This window comes from Crocodylus porosus, unplaced genomic scaffold (genome assembly GCF_001723895.1).
Source record: "Crocodylus porosus isolate Cpor-Errol unplaced genomic scaffold, CroPor_comp1, whole genome shotgun sequence".
NCBI lineage: Eukaryota > Metazoa > Chordata > Crocodylia > Crocodylidae > Crocodylus > Crocodylus porosus.
Window position 1 is genome coordinate 2084703 of NW_017728934.1, and position 20098 is coordinate 2104800.

A 20098-nucleotide genomic window follows, 5' to 3' on the forward strand; every position below is an offset into this window, starting at 1 on the left:
CTTATCAGTTCAATCCATGCAGCTTAGACTAACCTGTGAAGATTGAATCGATTCAGCCTCGGGCTTTTTGACTCTCTGTACTTAAGATAGTCCCTTTTGTGGTTAGCCCGGCCTGTATAAGCCAGACACCCTGGGAGTGACTTGCCCAGAGTCACATGATCAGTAATAGAGAGAACCAAAAGTCCTGAGCCCCAGTCTAATGCCCTTCTTCATAAGAACATCCTCGCCCCTTCCTCGCTGCCTGCAGGGCTGGAGAGTGCATCCCTAATAGGGACACAGTATCCCTTCCTTCAGGAGAAGTCGTTGATCCCTTACCGACTTCTTTGTGCCACGCCGTGGGCCTCCTTCTGCTGACCCCCTCTGCTGCCAGGAGGGGAAAACAGACTGATCCTTGTCACCAAAAACAAGTACTTTGGGTGCCTCTACAAATCATGATCAAGCCCATGGGCTGAGACATACCCTATCTGTTACTATGAGTGATTCCTGCTTTTTCCTCCAGAAGGTGCTATTTAGCAGCCAAAGCCAGGCCACTGAACAGCCAGCTTACAGTGTGACCCCTATCGCTCAAGACTTATTGCAAGAGATCAGGGGCTCTTGCCTGTCAGTACTAAGAGCAAGCATCAGGCCAGTCGTGTAGCCCTGATGGAGGACTGCACGGCCATTGCTTCTGGAGAAGCTAAAATGCCGGCTTCGGATCTGCCCTTATCATGGAATCATAAAAACCATAGAAAATGAGGGTCAGAAGGGACCTCAGGAGGTCATCTAGTCCAGTGGTTCTCAACCTTTTTTGTAGCAGGACCCATCTGTAAACATCAATGGTCAGTCCCGACCTGGTAAATAGTTTAAGTAGAAAACAGCCCCCTGGTCCCGCTGGCCCCTCATTCTTGACCCATTGCCCCCTGCCCCCAGTGCCTCAGTGTGTGGGGTAGGGGGTAGGTATGCATGGCAGGGAGGGGGCATGGGGGGCCCCAAGCAGCCCCTTGCAGGCTGGAACTCTTCCAGCCTGGAAGGGAAAACCCAAGGTTCCCACATTTTTCTCCTTTCAAGGAAAATCCATTTTTTAAAGTTTGCTCGTGACCCTTCCTCATATTCTTGTGACCCGCTTTTGGATCATGACCCACAGGTTGAGAAAGGCTGATGTAGTCCACCCCCCTGCTCAAAGCAGGACTGTCCCCAACTAGATCATCCCAGCCACGTTTTGTCTAACTGGGTCTTAAAAACCACGAAGGATGGAGAGTCCACCACCGCTCTGGATAGCCTGTGACAGCACTTGACTACCCTCCTCACAAGAAACTTTTTTCCTAAAATCCCTTGCTCCAACTTGAGACCATTGCTGCTTGTTCTGGCATCTGCCACCACTGAGAACAATCTTGCTCCATCCTCTCTGGAAACACCCTTGAGGTATTCAATCCCAACCCAGTCTTCTCTTTCGCAGATTAAATAAGTCCAGTTCCCTCAGTGTCTCCTCATAAGTCATGTGCCCTTGCCCCCTTACCATTTTTCTTGCTCTCCACTGGACTCTCGGGTACCCTTCATCAGGCACCTACGTACCAGGCAAGCATGGGAAGAACCCCTTGATGCCAGTCTCCTACGGTGTTGTGCTGGGATGTTTCCACTCCCTGGTTGCCATAAGAATGCTACACCCAGACTTCCCCGTGAAGTGTTGCTCACCCTGCAAACTCTGGAACCGGCCATTTGCTTGCAACGCTGCAGGCACCTGAGGCAGAATTGGGTCCTCCCCTTCCTCACTGTTTTGTGTGCCTTAGCCTCAAGGGTAAGGAGAAGGCACATCGTGGCGATGCCACCATGGTATTCCAGCAATTCAAAATGTTTCCTGAGTATTCAGGCTGGAATAAGACTGTACTTGCCTGAACTCCACTTAGATGCCTGCTGAGTGAAATAGGCTTTGGCCCCTAGAGTCTAATGAGCATAAAAGCAACCAGGAATCTGCTATAAGCAAGGCCTGGCCACATGCAAGCTCGTCTCACATTGGGTACATGAAGTCCACAGCATACACCTGATCCTGGAAAAGAGCTCCGACACCTACATGTGGGAGTCCTTTCTTGCATCTTTGTGACAGAGCCACACTTGCTGTAGACTTGAACTTGTGGGCTATTAACTGCGTGCTTTAGCACCCACACCATTCCAGTACCTGCAGTAGGAGCAAGTAAAGGACAGCAGGAGAGGGCTGGACAGCAGGCAGCAGCTGGAAGCACGCCAGCATCCCTTGCCCCACAGCGCTGTGTCAAGGATGGGCAAGACTGAGCTCTGCAGAGGCTGGGTCACTCTGATCCCTGCATGCAGGCTGGGCTGAGAGTAACACAAGAGGGGGCCAGCCAGAAAACACAAAGCTGCTTCCCAGAAACCCTGCAGAGCCAGGATCCAATTTCCAATCCATGGTCCTTATTGAGCATCCTTACCAGTGCTTCTCACTTCTCACAAGCCAGTGTCCAGCAAACAGCACTTTAATCCCATGCTGGTGCTGGCAGGTGCAGAAAGGTTCCCACAGCACAGCTGCTGCAGTGGTCACCAGCCTTTTCCAACATGTTTGTATGTCCCCCAAAAAACCCAGGACATTTCATCTGAAAAACTTCAAGTGGCAATCTCTGCTGCCTGGCCGTAATGGCAGGCATCAGGAGGGAATGGCTGTGGGTGCAGCTAAGTCAGCACCAGTCGAGGATGTACGTAGTTCCCATCACAATACTATGGTGACAACCACTGGATTGATTGCCAGGGTGACTCTAAGGTACGAGTGACTCATCGGTGGCATGAGTGTCACAAGCGGCATAGATAACCACTATTTGCTGCACACAGCAGATCAGGAAGGGAGCAAGGAACAGCGACAGCCAGGGAAGGGAGCAGAAAGCAGAGCAACGGACCATGCAGGGAGCAGAAAAACAGATTGGGGAGGGGAAAGGGGATGGGAGTAGCACCTGAGGAGGGTGCAGGGCTTGCCTTGTGCTGTGCCCCGGCAGAATGGTTTGCCCACACTGATCTAGAGGCTAAGTCATTGGCCTGGCACCAAAGAGAAAAAGTTCAGTTCCACTAAAACACATTGTGACTTTAGGCAATGCTTATGGCCAGCTTTTGAAAGGCATGTCTTTCTCTTCCCTTTAGAAGTCAGGTCCTTAATCACCCCAAGGCTCTGTTCCCCATCCACAGACAGGCAATAACAGTGCTGCCCACCCCCCCAGAGTTGCCGGCAATTTGGAGAAAGGAGTACTGTGCAGGTTGCAGGAGAGGAGTCTGGAAGGGGCAGCGCAAACTCTGCCAGGCTGGAGTCCTGGCATCGCTGCAGACAGTGCTGACAATAGATCTACTAGCTAGTGGCAAAGTAATGTGCATTAAGGATCCCATAGCAATTTGCAGCCTAGCAACATCCAGCAACTTTGTGAGGTTTATCTGGTGAATTCCTGCGTTCTGGAGCTGGCAACCCTGGGTGAAGCAAGTCTGTATAGAGACATTTCAATCAAGAGCTGAGAGTAGAGACAAGAGTCCTGCCCAGGACTGGAGAAGGCAGTGCTGGAGGAACCGCGTGAGCTAAAGCTGTTCAGGAGCGAGAGGCGATGATGAGTGGGATAGCTGGCCAAGCACAGAAGCTGGGTCAGGTTTAAAGGAGGGGTTGGTTTGTGGATCTATATGCAGAACGAACCACATATATAACCACATATAAACCACATATAAGTTTAATCTTGAATGAATTTGTGGGGGCTTCCTGAACTAGCAGGTGTTGAGGAAAGAGCCAGGGCAGGAAGAGCAGAGCAGAGTGGGATTCACAGGGCAGGTAAGGAGCCTCATTTGGGGAGAGGAGGGAGAGCTGGAGGGCAGGGGGAGCGAGGCCAGGCAGGACTCTCTCGGCAGAGGAGCTGTGGTCATCAGGAGGACTGGGCAGGGGCAGTAGATCAGTAGTGGTGGCAGAGCTGGGCAGGGATTTCAAGCTCCAGCTACACCGCGGTGCCTGGGTGGGGACCAGCCGTGGGTCAGCCCCGCTGCACGTCAGCAGAATCCGCCTGGTTTGGTTTCCCTGCACAAGTACAAGAGACCAAAGGCCAATAGGTGTGGCCCCAGAGTCACGCACCAGACAGACTGCAGAGATTCGCTCTTCCTGCTCTGCTGCCCTGCGACTCGCTCCCCCCGGGTCCAGTTACCAGGCAGGTAAGCCTCCAGACATCAAAGCCTGCGATCGGAGCCAGACCTCTCCCAACCACAGCTGGCCCCTGCCCTGACTCCCACCTGCAAGGAATGCCCTTGTGATCACCTGCTCGGGGACTAGGAAGACCCACCGCTCTGACCAGCTGCCAGGTAACAGGCACGCGGGACCCTCTGAGCGCAGGCAAAGCCCCTGCTCCAGGCACGGAGAAAAGAGGAACAAAGCAGCAGGCCGGTTCAGTTCAGTGCCGGCTACCAGGAGGGGGTTTGAGAGAGAGCCTCCCCCGGGGCCCGGCAGGAACGGGCCCTGGGGGGTGGTGAGGAGCTGCCAGGGAATGGGGCAGGCAGTTAATAAGGGGAAACGCCCCTCGGCGTGCTCAGACCAGGGGGACTGCCTCCCTTTCTCTGTAACACAAGCCCAACAGGGAAAGTCTGAATCTTCAAGATGGCAGCATTGCCTGTGACGCCATTAGCTTCCAGGTGCTGGCTCGCGAGCTGTGGCTGCAGGGCGGCAGCGAGCTAGGAAAGAGCAGGACCAAGCCCAGGGGCTTGTCTGACAACTAGGACCACTTAGTGGAAGGGGATGGAGCAGGGAAGGGCAGAGCCTAGATCAAAGTGCAAGCACAGACTAGACCTTGGTGACATGGGACACAGGCAATCGTGGCAGATCATACCCAGGCCCTATCTCAAAGGGGAAGTCTATGCATTGGAGCATAAACTTCCCCATGGCTGGCTCAGGTACTGCTGGCAGGGCAGCCGTGGCAGCTCCTCGCCACAGGTGGGCTCTCCAACTTGCACGGGTTTCTGGGCACCCTCCGCTCTACTGCCCACAGTGTGCAGCTAGCTGGTGGGAAGCCAGCTGGGACGTGTCTCTGCCCCATTGCAGCAACAGGGCTATAGGGGCCACAGCTTCTGAGCCAGGCAGAGGAAGGGACGTGGCACCATCTCGTGGACGAGAGCGGAGCAACGGGCCAGGCAAAAAGTTGTTTTTCTTTGTGCTTCAGAAAAGTCAGAGGCCAGCGTTGCTGCAGGCGGAGCAGGGCACTGGGCTTCCCGCGGGTGCTTGTACATATGACGCCATTACCATGCACACATGACGAACATGTCACTGCGTGCGGCTTAATGGCACCACACTGGACACGTGCAATAGTTGTGGGGGTTTTAAATGAGTTTGCCTTGTTCCAAACTAAACTATATCCCGGTGTAGTTCAGGATTGGGGAAGAGTTGGGTCAGGCTGCATGCTGCCTCCAAGCTGGGGTAGCACCTGGCCCACTAGCAGCCCACCCAGGTGGCCCTAGGGGATGCCGCCAACATGGAAGGAGAGACTGGGACCCCCACAGCGCAGGGGCTGCTTGGCCCCCAACAGGTTGGCCCCTGGCCACAGGCTGGCTCTGTTGGGAAAAAAAAAAAAAAAAGAATCAGGCCTCTCACCGTAACAGTGACAGAAAAATAAAACCCCACTGTTTCAATTGAGGGGGCGCAGAATGCAAGCGTAAGGACTAAACCCCCGTCACGTGTACAAGCGCCAGCCCCCAATGCTTCCTTTCTTTCTGGGGCTTTTTAAAAGTAAAAGCTGAAGCCCATTTCTAACTAAAGGCTGTGCCGAGGTCAGAGAGATGGAAATGCTCCATTTCAATGTCTAAAGGAAACAGTCCAGGTTGGAGAAGGAGATTTTGCGGGGAGGCAAGGGCGGAGGGGAAGGAAATGATTTAGCCGCAACAATGTGCATTAGCCACAGGTTTCATTCGAGAGGAACCTGCTGCCGTGGATGGAGAAAAGCAAGCACTCTGCTGAGTTCGAGCTGCTGCCGCCCGCCCCGGGGACGGCCTCTGCACTGGCGAGCGGGGCCCTGTGGTTTTGTTTTGGGAGAGGTGGAAGGGGCTGAACCGACTAGAGGGCTGGCTGGGCAGTGCCCCCTCCAGCTCCAGAGAGTGGCCAAGGGCAGCGTTATGGGAAAGGGCCCTGGGGAACAGTTGAGTGAACCAGTCTAGCTGGGCCCCTGCAGCCAAGGCTAAATAGCCAGCTCGCTTCGCCAGCTCCCCACTAACCGCCCGAGATTCAGCCAGTGTGTGTCCCTGGGCATTCAAACCTCCCTCTTTGGAAACACCCATTCCCTGCAACAGGGGTTTCCAGGCTGTGCCAGGGCAGGGTAGGGTCGGGGGGGTACAGGGCAGAGAAGGGAGGGTCATTATTGAGCCCCCTTGTGATGTACAGCCTCCTTTGCTGTCTCTCCAAGGCAGGGCTTCTCTGATAGGGAAACCAGGTCCCCGTCCCTCTGCTTTTGGCACCATTCAATCCCTCCAGCTGCCTTGCTGCTCCCTCCCGTGGCAGGTCCCTGTGAAAGTGAACGAGAGCCCTGGGCACATGAGTGCGTGTGTGAAAGTACATGTACATTTGTGGCCCTGTAGCCCCATTGTACGAGCAAGTTTAGAGGCACATCTGTATGTGCACACACGTGGCAGACACACTCTCTGCATGTGCATCCACTTGGTACACGCATCAGAGCACGCACTGTATGTGGCATTCCATGCATGGCCAGGCTGGGTGTGCAATATGTACAGGCACTTTATACACACACTTCATGTCTGCATGCAGTGCGTGCACCCACCCGCAGGTGCACTGCATGGGTGGGCGGGAGGTACAAGTACTCTGGGTCTACACATGCTCTGATGTGGCCACTGGCAGGGCCTGTTCTGCAAGATGACGACGGATCTCTTTGGCCGCCGGATGCAGCCTCCACTCTCCAAGTGAGTGCCTGTTTCTCTTGGGCTCGGGGTCCCCCGGGGGATACTGGGATGCCCCTACTGTGGTCACCCATACACTCCCTGTCCCTGCTCCCACTTCTCCTCCCCTTCTAAAAGGGGTTGAAAGCCAGCTGTCCCCAGCTACCCCCACCCGGCCGATGCATGCCAGTGCCAGGCAGGAAGAAGGGAGGGATGGGGAAGTAGGTTCCTGAGCCACCAGACAGAGGTCCTGAGCCACATGTCTACCGATTTGTCTGCCTGTCTCTTCTCCACAGCAAGCTCGGCCGTGGCAGCCCCGACCTCAGCAGGTCCAACAGCATGTCCAGGCCCAGCAGCAAAGCCATCTACCGTAAGAGCAGCCCTCCCTCCCCTCCCCTCCTTCCACCTGCCTTCACAGCCCCCAACTTTCACACCTCTCTTTCCCCCACAGACCAGCGCAAGAACTACGCTCTCTCTGTGCTGAAGCAGCAATGGGACCTCCGGCACTACGTTGAGGTTGGCAAAGCCCAAGCACCCTCTTCCCCTGCTGCACAGGCAGAGGCTGCCCAGGGCTAAGCCCAGCCTCATGCCGCATACCTCATGCCACGATGCTACCTCCCTCTGAATAGCCGGTGGATGATGTGGTGTGCCCCAGCCCAGCCCTTGGCTGCCCTCTGGGGTCACAGAGCTGGCATGCTGGGGCAGGGGACCCAGAAAGGTCACTGGGTGCTGTGCTTTGGGTCCCCAGCACCTCCTCACGCTCCACGTGGACTCCAAGGACATCCGCAACGTGGATGACTGCATCATGCGGCTGAAGATGATGGAGGCGCAGGGCCGGGTCTGGGGACAGGACATGATCCTGGAGGTGAAGGACCACGAGCTGCTGCTGAGCGACATTGAGAGCAAGGTGCGTGCGGGCCTCCTTCCTCCCCATCGGGCTCTCCCCTCCCCTCCCACCCCCGCCACCGCATGCCTCAGTTTACCCAAGACCAGGACATGGGAGACTCTCTTGTGACTTTGCTTTGTTTCCCAGTTCATCACCCCCAGAGCAAGCCAACACCCCTCACAGCCCTGAGCTAACTGCCCCTGTCAGCTGGCAGCTGAGCTCTGCCACCCACTGTGCCTCAGCCGCAGGCCAAGTCCTCCATCACACACCACTGGTTTTTCAGACGCAGCCGGTGTTTGAGGCAGGAACAGCACCCCAGCCCTGCCGGGCTGCTCAGAGCTGCTGTGCACCAGATTTCTGCCTCTCACACCTTCTGCAGATGGCAGCCGTAGCCTGCGCAGCAAACCTCTCTGCCTGCGCTGTCTCCCTAGCAATTTTGCTGGTAGTTTTCTGTCACTGCCACCACCATTAGCGCAGCTCCAGGCCGCTGATGGCAAGTAGTACTTAGGCTAAACATGTTTTCTCTTCCCTATCCCGCACCCCTTCTCCCAGTGGGCCACTGCTCACTTGGGGGCAGTGAGCAAACATAGCCCTTTTCCTTCACCCTGTGTGTCCTGATGTCTGCCACCTGGGAGGGACACGGGGCTCCCACCTGAGGCAGAGCAGAGAGCCCCCACGGTGCTGCTGACTTCTTCCCTCCTGCTGGCGGGGCCCTTGCAGGACGAGCTGGAGAGCTTCCCCCTGGAGTGCGTCCTGAGATGCACGGCCGTCCTGGACAGCTGCACCTACGACTCCATCCTGGCCATCACCGTAAAGGACAGGAGCCACGAAGAGATCAGCATCCTCCTCTTCCAGTGCACGCAGAGCGGGGTGAGCTGCACGGGCACTGCCACCCTGTGCCGCCTCTGGGGGAGGGCAACAGCTAAGGGAACCCCAGGGGGACTGGGAGATTTGCTGGGGTGGGCTTAGACAAAGGGGTATGAGTTGCTGTCTACTGGATGGAGTCAGGACTGCGTGTCGGTGCCCCACAACTGCCAGGAGAGTCTCACAGCGGCAGGGATTGACAGTCCTGGGGCAGGAAGCCAGAGGGTCTCTCCCAGCTGGTCGGAGGTTCCTAGGGGCTGTGCAGTGCCAGCTGAGGGCAAGGGATTGCGCCATGCTAGGGGACTCATGGCTCTGCCCTGCTGCTCTTCCCATCCCATCAGGCCGAGCTGATGAAAAGCAACCTGGACAAGGCCGTCAAGGAGTGGAAGAGTGAACTGGAAAACCAGCACGTGCTGAGGTAATGGCATAGAGCACCTGCCTCCAGGGGATACCAGGAGGTGACAGGCCCCCTAGCCTGCCTCCCATGGGGGCACTCCCAGGCTTATCCCAGACAGCCATCCCCAGACTCCCAGCTGGGCATTTAACACCCCTTCACCCCTACCCTGGTTTTCCAGGGAGGAACCCACGGAAAGTCCCAGCGCTATTCCCCACTTTGCACAGACCACATTGGATTGACCATGACCCAGGTCCAGACGGCAACCCCTGGTGCTTCTGTGCACTGGGGAGTCCCAAACACCCCTTGGAGGTGGCATCCATTCCCCCAACCCTGTCCCGAGGTGGTGGTGGGACCATGCCCTCCCCCTGGGTCTTCCCTTCTTCTTGGAGGAAAACTCGTCCCCCAGAGAGCAGGGTTTGTCCTCTCACCCCTCCACAAAGCAGTGGTCCGAGAAAGCCAGCCACAAGCTCATTCCCTTGTTGTCTTTCCCCAGGAACAGCTTGGAGACCATGCTGTCCCAGCAGAGATCCGTCCACAGCATCCAGGATCCTTGTGGTCCCCCACAACCAGGTGGGTGGCAAAAACCAGGAGTCCCCATGGTATTCTTTGCCCTCCACGGACTTTGGTAAAAGGGCCTGCACACCAGGAGAGTTAGACCCATGCACGCCAAGGAGGGAGCCAGTGATTAGTATGGGCAGGAGAGGGAGGTCAGGGTACACAGGCCAAGGGAAACACAGCATGAGGGATTGAGAGGGAGAAGTGGTAGGCAGCGCAAGTTGGACTCTGGACTCCTGGGTCCCATTCCCAGCCTGGCCACTGTGTTGCTGTATCAGTGCAGGCAAGTCACTTCCCAGAATCCGTCTCCTTTCCTTCTCCATAGCTAGGAAATTGGGGCAGGGTCCCCATGAAACTCAGGAGGTCTGGGAAATGCTGGGAGAGGCTCCGGCAGGATGGGGAGGTAGTATAAGGAAGGATGAGACAGCAACAGCACATCAGGAGCAGATGCAAACTCCCACTGTGATGCCCTGCAGTATAAGTAGATCATTCACCTGGCTTCCTCCTTCCCAAGGCCAGCCCACCCTATGTTCTGGGTTTCCAGGCCATTTGTTTTCCATGAGGAAAAACCTGCCCCTACAAAAGCCAGACCCTATGAAGCCTTCCCTCCCCCTTTGCACTCTGCTCCTGAAGCTTTTAAGCCCCTCTGCAGCTCCACCCCCATTCCCGCCTCATCACTTGCAACTGGATCCCAGCCAGGCAGACTCTGAATTGCTGACTACCTGCAAGTGGGTCTCAGGCTGAGTTGCAGGCTGAGCACCTCCTTATACGGGGCATTGCAGCACCTGCATTTGACCAGCATTACTACCCGAAGCAGAGAGATCAGCCAGAATGGATGGATGACAGAAGGCAGAAACAGGAGGACTTGGACAGAGATTCGGTAAGCGCCCTGCCCTCTCTCCCCCACCACGCTGCCCTGTGCTGGCAGCAGCCTTGTATGGGCCCTCAGTGCCCGGGGGGCTCTGAAGCAGCTCCCCAGGGTGGGAGCAGTGGGTCAGAGCTCATTCTGGTTTGGGTGAGATGCACCAAAACGTCAAACTGCTTCTGAACCTCAAGGTCTGTGGTGCTGGCTTGGACCCCAGGTGAAAGCAGATTTCAGGGGTGTCCTGGCAGGCCCCAAGAGGCCACCCTTCATGGGAGGAACCATCAGGAGAAGGGCTGAGCTGACCCCAAAGGTTTGCAGGTTGGCAGCAGCATCAACCACCACATAGTCCCTGGGCTGGTCTTCAGCCGATAGACCCCAGGGTGCTGGAGACAGACCTTGCCTCGGCCCCTATGCCCTGGCAGGATCCCAGAGCTCAGGGCTGGGAAGGGCAGATGGCATCTCCTGGCCGGAGGCCCCTTACGTGGCGGGTGGGTCTGTGCCTGCAGGAGATTCTGAACCACGTGCTGAACGACATCGAGCTGTTCATGGAGAAGGTGAAGGAGGCAAGTGGTTCACTGAACACCAAAAAGAAGACAAAGAAGAAAGGCAAGCACAAAGGAGGTGAGAGGAGGCCAGGAGGCAGGAGGGCTCCATAGGGATTAGTGGGCAAGAACTCAGGCCAAGCATTAACCTCAGGTATGGAGCTGGGTGCCTGGGCACAGCTCCTACAGGTGTGTCCCGCAGGGTCTGGGCTGCTCACCAATGCCAGGTGTCCAGCCTCCCCGCCTCTGCTGTCTCCAGAGCCATGCCCAGAGCTACCCGCTGATCTCAGCTGCTGGGAGGAGGAGGGGATGGAGAGTGGCAGCCTCGGAGATCTGGGCCGAGGCACCAAGGAGGCAGGGGATGCGTGGGCAGACAGACGGGCTCCATCTCTTAGAAAGGAGCTATGCACTGGGGGAGCTGGTAGGGCGGGGAGGCCAAACCGTGTCCATGCCTGTCGGTCTGTGCACTGCAGCACTGGGGACGGGGGTACCAGAGCCCAGAACCGAGGCAGAGGGCTCCATCCAGTCCATCCTCTCTCTGTCCCTGCAGTGCTGCTCCCGGAGCTCGAGTACCAGGCCTGCTTCCGGAAGATCAAATATGCCTGCAACCTCCTGGTAGGTCTGGCTGGGCAGGCAGGCCAGGAGCCCTCCTCCACTGCTCCAGCCCCTAGCGTAGAGCCCCCCGGGCAGCAGGACACAGAGCCCATTGTGTGTCCGCAGACACAGCCCTGGCACAGCCTGACCCAGTTAGCAGAGGGCACCAGTCCAACGGGGGCCACATGGAGAGGAGTGCAGTATAAAGGCCTCTAGGAGGGTTCCTACATGCCCAGTCAGTCCCATGTGTCCCAGTCCAGGGGTGCAGGCGCTCCAGGGGATCTGCTTAGTGAGCGAAACAAGGCAGGTTCAGCATGACAAAACCACAGCTTCCTGGCAGTGCCATGGGACCCAGACCACTGCCGGGGCCCAGCACAGAAATTAGGGAGACATTTCTGGCAGCAGTTAGCAGGCAAACAGCACTATGCTCTGCTCTGCTGCAGGCAGCAGGAGGGCTGATGGACCAGCAAGGCCTGATCTTGCACTACCATCCCCATGAGCTCCATTTGCTAGTGCTGGAGCCCACTTTATGTGCCCTTGTCTGGCCCTTCGTGCAGGCAGGGGGTGCCCAAGCCATGACAGTGCCCTGGGGCTCCTGCCAGCTCAGGGCTAGACCCTCCCTTCTATGGAGCAAGCAGGGTCCTCTGCAGGGATCTGAGACCAATGGCACCGTGCCCTGGCAGGCTGGGCATGCTTGTTGCAGAGCCCCAGCAGCAGGGAAGTTTGCACCATCTCTGCTTCATGCACTAGCCTCCGCAGGAGCTGAGCTATGCTGTGCAGGGAGGGGAGGGCCAAGACCACCACTAAGTACTGCCCTTGCTTTTCAATTTTTCTCCATATCCAGGGGAAGCTGAAGCTAATTTTGCAGGACCCGAATGCCCCGGAACTGCTCCGGCTCCTCTTCTCCATCCTGTCCTCTGTGAGTGTGGGGAGCTTCTCGTCAGCAGGGCGCTTTTCTGGGAGGTGGAAGTTTGTGAGGGTCTCGGAGCCGTGGGCAGGCTGAAGAACACGGGGGACATGCTTTGGTCTCCTCCTAGCAGCAGCATGCCTAGTATAGGCTGTTCTCTGTGGGGAGCTGAGAGCAGGGCAGGCCTGTGACTGGTGCCAAGCTCATGGGCTTCAAAGGAGCTGCGTCCAGCTTGCTGAATGCAACGAAAAGCGTCTGATCCCAAGGGTCAAGTCCCCCCGGACTGGCACAGAAAGACTAGCAGCACTGCCCCGGTACAAAACCACCCAAAGGCAGGACCCTGCTGTCCCCTAGGCTTGTCTCCTTGGTCCTGCAAAGGCCCATCATTAACACATGCTGCATCCTATACCCTCATCACAGAGTGGGACAAGGCACCCAAAACCCAGCCCAGGGGACCAGTAGCTCCTTCAGTGAACAATATAATCGTGCAGGAGAAGAGAGCAGCAGCAGCAGCAGGTGATATTGAGCTGAACCAACTTTTTCCTCCCTGTCTTCTCCACATACAGACTATATCCAGTTGCCCCTGGTCTGACCTGGCGTCCTCCACTATCTCGCCTCTGCTGACCAAGGAAGCCATTGACCTGCTGGAAGAGAGTTTGGAGGGAGAGGATCGTGCCACCTGGAAGACGCTTGGAAAGGCTTGGACCCTGACAAGGTGTGGGGGGGCCCAGAGCTTGGTGATCAAGGGCTCAGCTTTGCCAAACAGTGAGACACGCTGGGGTGGCAGGCAGGGAGAGGAGCAGCCAGATGAAACCTGTGTCCCATGGGTGTTGCTTTCCCTGGTAGGGCTGTGAGCAAGGATAGAGCTGTAACTCCCACTCCAATCCTTGGCAGCCTCCTCCAACGCAAAGGCGATTTTTAACGTTGAAGTCCACAGGCAATAGCAAAGCGAGCTCCCCACCCTGTGAACTTCCTTGGCTGTGGCCGAGATAGGTACTTGGCATCCATTTCCCATTCGCTCCTTGGGCTGTCCAGTGTGGCTGCCAACAAGGCAGGAGGGACAGCTTCTGTGACAAGGGCACTGACCCTGGGGCCATCGGCTTATTCCAAGCGAACACCGGACGCGAGGCAGAACGTGTTTCTACCAGCGCTGTGGGGATGGGTGTTTCCACCGCAGGGTGCACGCTGCCAGTTCAGACTTCTTCCATTCTGATTCAAAGCATTGTCCAGCTCCCTGAAACTCCAGTTCCATCAAAGGCTGTTTGGGGCCCATGTCCGTGCAGTCAAAAAGCTTTCCTCCACTTCTGACTGGTATTGCTGCATATTCTAGAATATGAAACCACAGCAAACCCAACTGGGATGTCATTTTGAAGCAAAACACACAAACATCCCATGTAGCAAAGGATAGTGGGAAACATATTCTGCCCCAATTCAACTGCTTTGTTGTTCTTCCATGCTTCTTTTGGGACAAACAGCCCACTTCTGCTCAGTATCCTGCTGCAGGAGAATCGGCTGGTGAGGGCATTCTGGTAAATGCCACCCAGCTCAAGGGTGCCAGCTAGAGCTGGGTTTGAACCGAAACCCTCCAAGGAGAAACGGAGACCACCTGTTACTTTATTGGCTGAGCTCCCCAGGCCCACTTGGACAGCAGAGCTAGAACTTGCCTTTGTCCCAAGATACTTTTGCTGGACTTGACTTGCCCATGGGTCTCCCTGCTCTTTGGGGAGCCCCTGTGTGCTGTGCTCAGCGAGCCTGGCTCCTGCTCACTGCGTCTCCATTTGGGATGAATATTTGAAGGAAGGTGGCACCTGCTTTCTTCTTCCCCCAACAGGGCAGAGTACCCCAATGGACAGTCCGTGCCTACCTACTTCCCCACCTTCTCAGATGAGTGGGTGCCTCCCTTGCCAGCCCGGGAGAACCCGCACCCCACCCCCACCCCCACCCCCACGGAGCAGGTGAGTTTGCTGGCTCAATTCCTTGCTCTGTCTCGGATGCCCCGCTGTTGCCCCTCTGCTTCTCTCCAGCACAAGCAGTAGGCCGATGGCAGGCTGTGACCTACCAGGGAAGGTATGTCTGCACAGAGCTCGAGCACCCCTATGGTCCAGAAAGGAGGCAGCATTGCCACCCTGCAGGCATCCCCCAACCGCCTGACTCTTAAGCGCTCCGTCTCCACCATGCTTGGGAGCGAGGGCTTCCCTGCCTTGTTTTTGGGTCCAATGCTGACAGCAGGAGTGAGCGAGGGGCCCTCTTTCCTGGCAGCAAACTCGGGAGGACCATGGAAGTGGTATAGACATGTGCCGAGTCTCTGGGAAAGGGCTGCGCTCCCCAAGGATGTGTTTGAATATATACAATGCACTTGCTTCCCAATGCCTGCTGCACTGTACTGTGCTGCATGCCTGAATACTACTGCCCCCATCTAACCGCTAGGCAAGACTCTTCTGTAGCTCAGAGCTGCAGGCTTGTACTTCCCCAGCAGAAGACACTGGGCTCATACCTGCTGTGTGGTGTCTGCATGTGACATCAGTGATGCTGGGAAGCACTTTCACTGCACAAGCAGTTTTCCAGATGTATCCTTGTATGCAACTAAAGCATGTGTGTTCTCTCTCCTTGCAACAGTCTGAAGACAGCCAGGGCTACTACTCAATCAGGTACATGTGCCTGTCCCCACAGTGGTACTGCTAGTAACCTGATAAAGGGATTTTCTGTGCCCTGTGGGGATGTGAATCCTGTGAACGTCAGCACGCATGAATGAACAGAAGCAGGGCAGGGCCCTGGATGGAGGAGGGCAGAGAACACGTGGCGTGGAATATACTGGGACACAGCCCTGGTTCCCTAGATCCCCTTTCCTCCAAGTGTTCATCTGCATGCACTACACATGTACACCGGTGCACATGGGCTGGAGTATCTGCTGCAGGGCAGAAAGCAATATGCCTCCAGGGACAGGGGCAACCTGTACAGAGCCTCTATGGTTGGACATGCAGGGCCCAGCCTGCTGCAGCACAGGAAAGGCAATGAAGGCAGGGGCCTCCATCTGCCCTGGGGCCCAGCAGGACATGCTGTGTCAAAGCAGGAGAGGGGAAAGAGTGTGTGTGAGATGAGGAGGAGCTTCTTGGCAAGGTCCGACCTGCTGGACACAGGAGGAGAATTGCCTCAATGATGAACAATAAAGCTGTTCAACTCCCATGCACACTAAGAGTGGGTCACCTTTCCTGGCCGCACTGTGGCCCAGGGGTGCATGCCAGCCTGCTGCTCCCCTCTGTGTCTGTGGCACTGCTCTGGGCAGCCCCAGGTGTGTGCACTTCCCCCATAAGCCTTTCAGGGTAGCAATCAACTGTTCTCCCAGGAGTAACCAGCACTGCACCTGGCAAGCACCTACTGTGCTGGGAGCACCCCCTCCATCCCCACAGGGGCACAGGAGAATTGAGGTACTCAGCACCCAAAGGTGCATGTGAATAAAACCCTCTGGGGGCATCAACAGCAGGACAGATGCATGCAAAACTAGAGGGACTCCTTTGAAATGAGCAGCATTCCCAATCCACACAGATTTGGAGCTGGTGGCTCTCCTAGCTGATTCACTAGGGATCTAGGGAGCCAGAGGCAGCCATGGATCAGTTCTGTGACTAACTCCAGCTGTGGTCTCCTTCCAGACCTGTGCTCATGCAAGCCATGTACGAATTCGAGGCCAGGAACCACAAGGAGCTGTCAGTGAGGAAGGGAGACATGCTGGAGGTAAGGCACCAAGAAACTGTCACAGCCAAAACCTCGACAGCTGAAGCACAGGTGCCTGGGGATGGGCCTGTCCCCGTGCTCACTCTGCAAGGCACCGTGCACCTTCACCATGCTCCTTATAGTCAGGGAGGCAAGGTGGCAGCTAGTATGTCAAAGCAAATGGAGACCACAAAACGGGCAGGCTGTCAAAAGCACCATGACACTTGGACTAATGACCTGAGATTGCTGCCTATCAAGAAGTAATAGGCATGCACATGAACAGAACAAGTACTGCCAGCAAAGGATTTGCTCTTGCCCCTGGGCACAGGGTCCAGGAGTGGAGCTGGATTTTAATCAGGCAGGTAGGCTGACCATACAGAAATCCAGGGCACTGCCACCTCACACCTGCCAGACTGCGCCTCGTGCCCCTGTGTTTCTGAGACACCCTTCATAAATGCTGACAGCCAGCCAGGACCAGCTTCTGAATCTGGGACCGTCCTAGCTAAAACAGGACATATGGTCACCCTACTGATAGGACACGCAGCAGCACCTGTTCACTAGTGACGCATGTTTGGGTCTCACAAGAATAGCACGCTGATGCCCAGGCAGAGTAGGAAGGAAGTGACACTCCCATCCTATGGCTGCAATCACGGGCAAGGTTGGCTGGATGCGAGGACCCCACAGGCTGATGCATTATGTGCTAGGCCTTGCACTAAATGAAGGTCTCTGTTCTGGGCAGGGGAAGGGGGGCAGATGCAGTGACCATGCTCGCAGGAGCACGATCCCTGGTCTCTGTTAACAGGACACAGTAGCTTTCACCCACTTGCTGCCAGGGCTCATGCAGGCCGATTTTTGACTGCCCCATGTCCCTTGGCTCAGGTGCTGGACCAGCGGAAGAAGTGGTGGTTCGTTCAAAACAGCATGGGCGAGAGAGGCTACATCCCCAGTAACATCCTGGCTCCCGCAGATCAGGAACCATCGGGAGAGAATGGCATGAATCAGGTGGGACCTTCTTGCTCCAGCACAGCACTGAACTGCGCTGCAGTGCCAGAGCCAGGCCCTCGCTCTTGAGCTTTGACAGGGGAGATGAAGGCTTGGAAACAACCTCCCTATCAGCCAAGCATGTGCATCCTTTGCCCAGCCCACACCGGACTTGGCATAGAGGATCTTGTCCTGGGACCACTAACACAGAAAGAGCTGTTCTACTGGCAGCCACTGTGGAGGGCACAGCAGAGGGTAGCATCTGCCTTTGCCCAGAGACAGTGGTTTAGCTTGCACCAGTGTTTACCATGACTCTCCATGCCTTCCTCTCTTTTGGATCCAGGGTCCACAAGAGCCCCCCAGCCTGAGGCTGAACTCCACAGCAGCAGAGGTGACCGAGTGGCTGAAGGACAAGGGCTTCTCCAGGATGTAAGTGGGCTCTATCCCTAAGCACTAGAACCTCTTTGTTAAGGCCCTGCTGGGGAGGGAGAAACAGAGGGACCCTGAAAAGGAATGAGATTGGGCTCAAGAGGCCTTTGCAAGTGTATGGTGAAAGCTGAAAGCCACAAGCCATTTTTGTCCTATCCCCTAGCAAGGGACAATCCGTGTCTGGTGCAACAAGCTCCCCCCCAGCTCTATCCCTGGTCCCACACCAGCATCAATCCTGAAGCTGCCAGTTCACCTCATGCCTACTAACTCCTGGAGCCCCAGTTCAGCAACCGCACCAGCTCTGCAGGCAGCTTCCCCGTCACGTGCGTCAAGGGGTCAGGCCTGGAGCAGGGCCCGTGTAAGGAGCCGACGTTCCAGTTCAACGGTGGCACTGACAACTGAGAACAGGCACAGCAGTGAAAATAGAGAAATGCAAACTGCCGCTCCAGGCTGAAGCCAAGCTTAGTTTCACTTCCCACCGCTTCAGTGAACTGCAGTAACACCGAAAGGAACTCGGAAACAAAGTCATTTCAATTGACAAATGAGACATGGTTTTGGCAGTTGCAAGAGCTGGGATTCTTTGGGCTTTTTCAAAATAGTTTTGCTCCCTTTTCCAGTATCCCTTCTATACCCCCCTCACTCCCAGCCCCACCCCAGCAGGAAAATTGAGCATGGGAGATGCTGCAATCCTCCTGAACCTGTTTTTGCCAAAAGAATATCCCCATCTTTCCCCACCTGAGCAAAGAGCCATTGGCACAGGGAGTTTGCAGCCAGGGAAGCTAGTCAGTCCCGGGAGCAAAATACAGCTCCCCCCCCATCCCCACCTGCAGCATAGGACAAACAGCAATCCTCGCCCTTACCTCCCTGAAGCACAGCTGCTCAGCCCAAGCCCAAATATTGCCAGTGTCCCTCAAGCTGAGCTGAGCATGGTTTCTGGCCTGTAACAGTGCTGGATCACAGGCCGCAGCTGTTCCCACTCTCTCATATATGTTGTTTGTCCATCTGCATTTTCCCAGGGGCAGGCAGGCCTGCACGCATTTTTGTTGTGAGAACAGAGAGGCCTCACACCTCAGGCCGTACTCTTCTTTCAGGGGTCTCACTGATAGCTGGGGCTGAGGAAGACAGCATCCTTCCCCATACTGTCTGTTCCCCTCTTCTTCCCCTCCTGTGCGGGCCTACTAACCCTTCCCTTGCTCTCTGCCACAGCACGGTGAAGGCCCTGGGTGTGCTGACAGGGCGCCAGCTGCTAGCGATGAGCCAGGACGAACTGAAAGTCATCTGCCCAGAAGATTGGAGACGCATCATCTTCAGGCTCTCAGCAGTTAAAACCTCCCTGGGGGTGAGTTTTCCCTGCAAACTTTCCAGTAAAGGCAGGACACAGGCCCCCAGCTAACAGTACCCTGCTCAGGGTGCAGAGGGGCTCTGTGAATGCCCAGGTAGACTGGCCCATAGGACAGGCAAGAGAGATGCCAGGCTGAGCCAACAGGAAGGCCACAGCCTGCAAGAGATACCTTATTTTGGGTACTTCTGGTTGGGGGTCCAAGTCAACACGTGAGGCTCCATTTCCAAAGGCTGCTCAATATCTGTGGACATAGGGGATCCCCTGTGCTTCCTGAAGACTTGGACCCATGTCAGAGCACTTGCCCCAGAAATGCTTTGCCCAAGATCAGAGCGTGAAGCAGTAGCAGGGCAGAGATCATAATTCCTGCTAATGGGCCCTTGCCAGACAGCAGCTGTTAACAATACCTGCTTTGAAGGATGAAAGGACCTTACAGCCCAGGACTGATAGGAAGAGGGAGAGATGTATGCACAGTATGTTAATAAATGAGTTTTGCATGACCTCAGCTGTTTAGGGCAATGGTTTAGGACCTGGGAGACATGCACTCAATCCTGTACTCCAGCAGGCCTCCTGGTCTTGCACAAGGTACGCAGACCTAGATCCTCAGGGACATTGACTCAGGGGCCTAACAGCTTTGAGGACCTGGGTGCCACTCTCCCCCTGAGCCTTAGCATGCTTTTTTCTGCAGATATGCAGGGCTGTGCTCTGACCCTCTCAGTTTCCAGGTAAAAGCCAGTGGAGACCACAAGGTGCTCACCTTAACTAACTAAAACCTGATTTTTTTTTTTAAGTTTGTTAAAAAGAGGGAAATAAGAAGCCCCTAGTCCATCCATGAACCCCTAGGGTTGGAAGGGACCTCAGAAGGTTATCCAGTCCAACCCCCAGTCTATTCCATGTCCTTTTCTCATTGCTGTGGCAAAACACAAGGTGGGAAGAAAGGAAAAGCCAAGTCTGTAAAGCTGTAAACATTCAGGTAGACAACGTTTCAAGTGCACAAAAAAAAAAAAAAGTGGTTTCCAATACTTGAACACAGGTTGATGTCCAAGTCCCACAGTTCTACTGGCAGTGATGGCACAGCAACCACCAGGGAATTACTGGTGCTAGCCTACTTGCACTGATCCCAAGGGTGGGCACACATCCACATCTTTTACTCTTAGG

General features: G+C 55.8%; 1 protein-coding gene across 2 annotated transcripts in view; it reads left to right on the forward strand.

The window, feature by feature from the left end:
* The first annotated feature begins 4070 nt into the window (after nt 1–4070).
* EPS8L3 (EPS8 like 3) overlaps nt 4071–20098 on the forward strand; it is a 22139-nt gene continuing 6111 nt past the window's right edge. The window contains exons 1-21 of one of the 2 annotated variants that reach the window (XM_019546272.1): nt 4072–4302; nt 6836–6897; nt 7170–7243; nt 7325–7389; nt 7622–7780; nt 8480–8629; nt 8965–9041; nt 9514–9590; nt 10358–10455; nt 10947–11061; nt 11533–11597; nt 12421–12495; nt 13050–13198; nt 14315–14404; nt 14573–14583; nt 15092–15131; nt 16131–16212; nt 17071–17193; nt 17516–17601; nt 18808–18940; nt 19328–19441. In XM_019546272.1, coding sequence (XP_019401817.1) covers nt 6851–6897; nt 7170–7243; nt 7325–7389; nt 7622–7780; nt 8480–8629; nt 8965–9041; nt 9514–9590; nt 10358–10455; nt 10947–11061; nt 11533–11597; nt 12421–12495; nt 13050–13198; nt 14315–14404; nt 14573–14583; nt 15092–15131; nt 16131–16212; nt 17071–17193; nt 17516–17601; nt 18808–18940; nt 19328–19363 — 1752 coding nt within the window. In that variant the 5' untranslated portion in view covers nt 4072–4302; nt 6836–6850 and the 3' untranslated portion in view covers nt 19364–19441. Of the gene's footprint in view, nt 4303–6835; nt 6898–7169; nt 7244–7324; nt 7390–7621; nt 7781–8479; nt 8630–8964; nt 9042–9513; nt 9591–10357; nt 10456–10946; nt 11062–11532; nt 11598–12420; nt 12496–13049; nt 13199–14314; nt 14405–14572; nt 14584–15091; nt 15132–16130; nt 16213–17070; nt 17194–17515; nt 17602–18807; nt 18945–19327; nt 19442–20098 lie in introns of those variants that run through there. The other variant, XM_019546271.1, reaches the window with a different exon arrangement.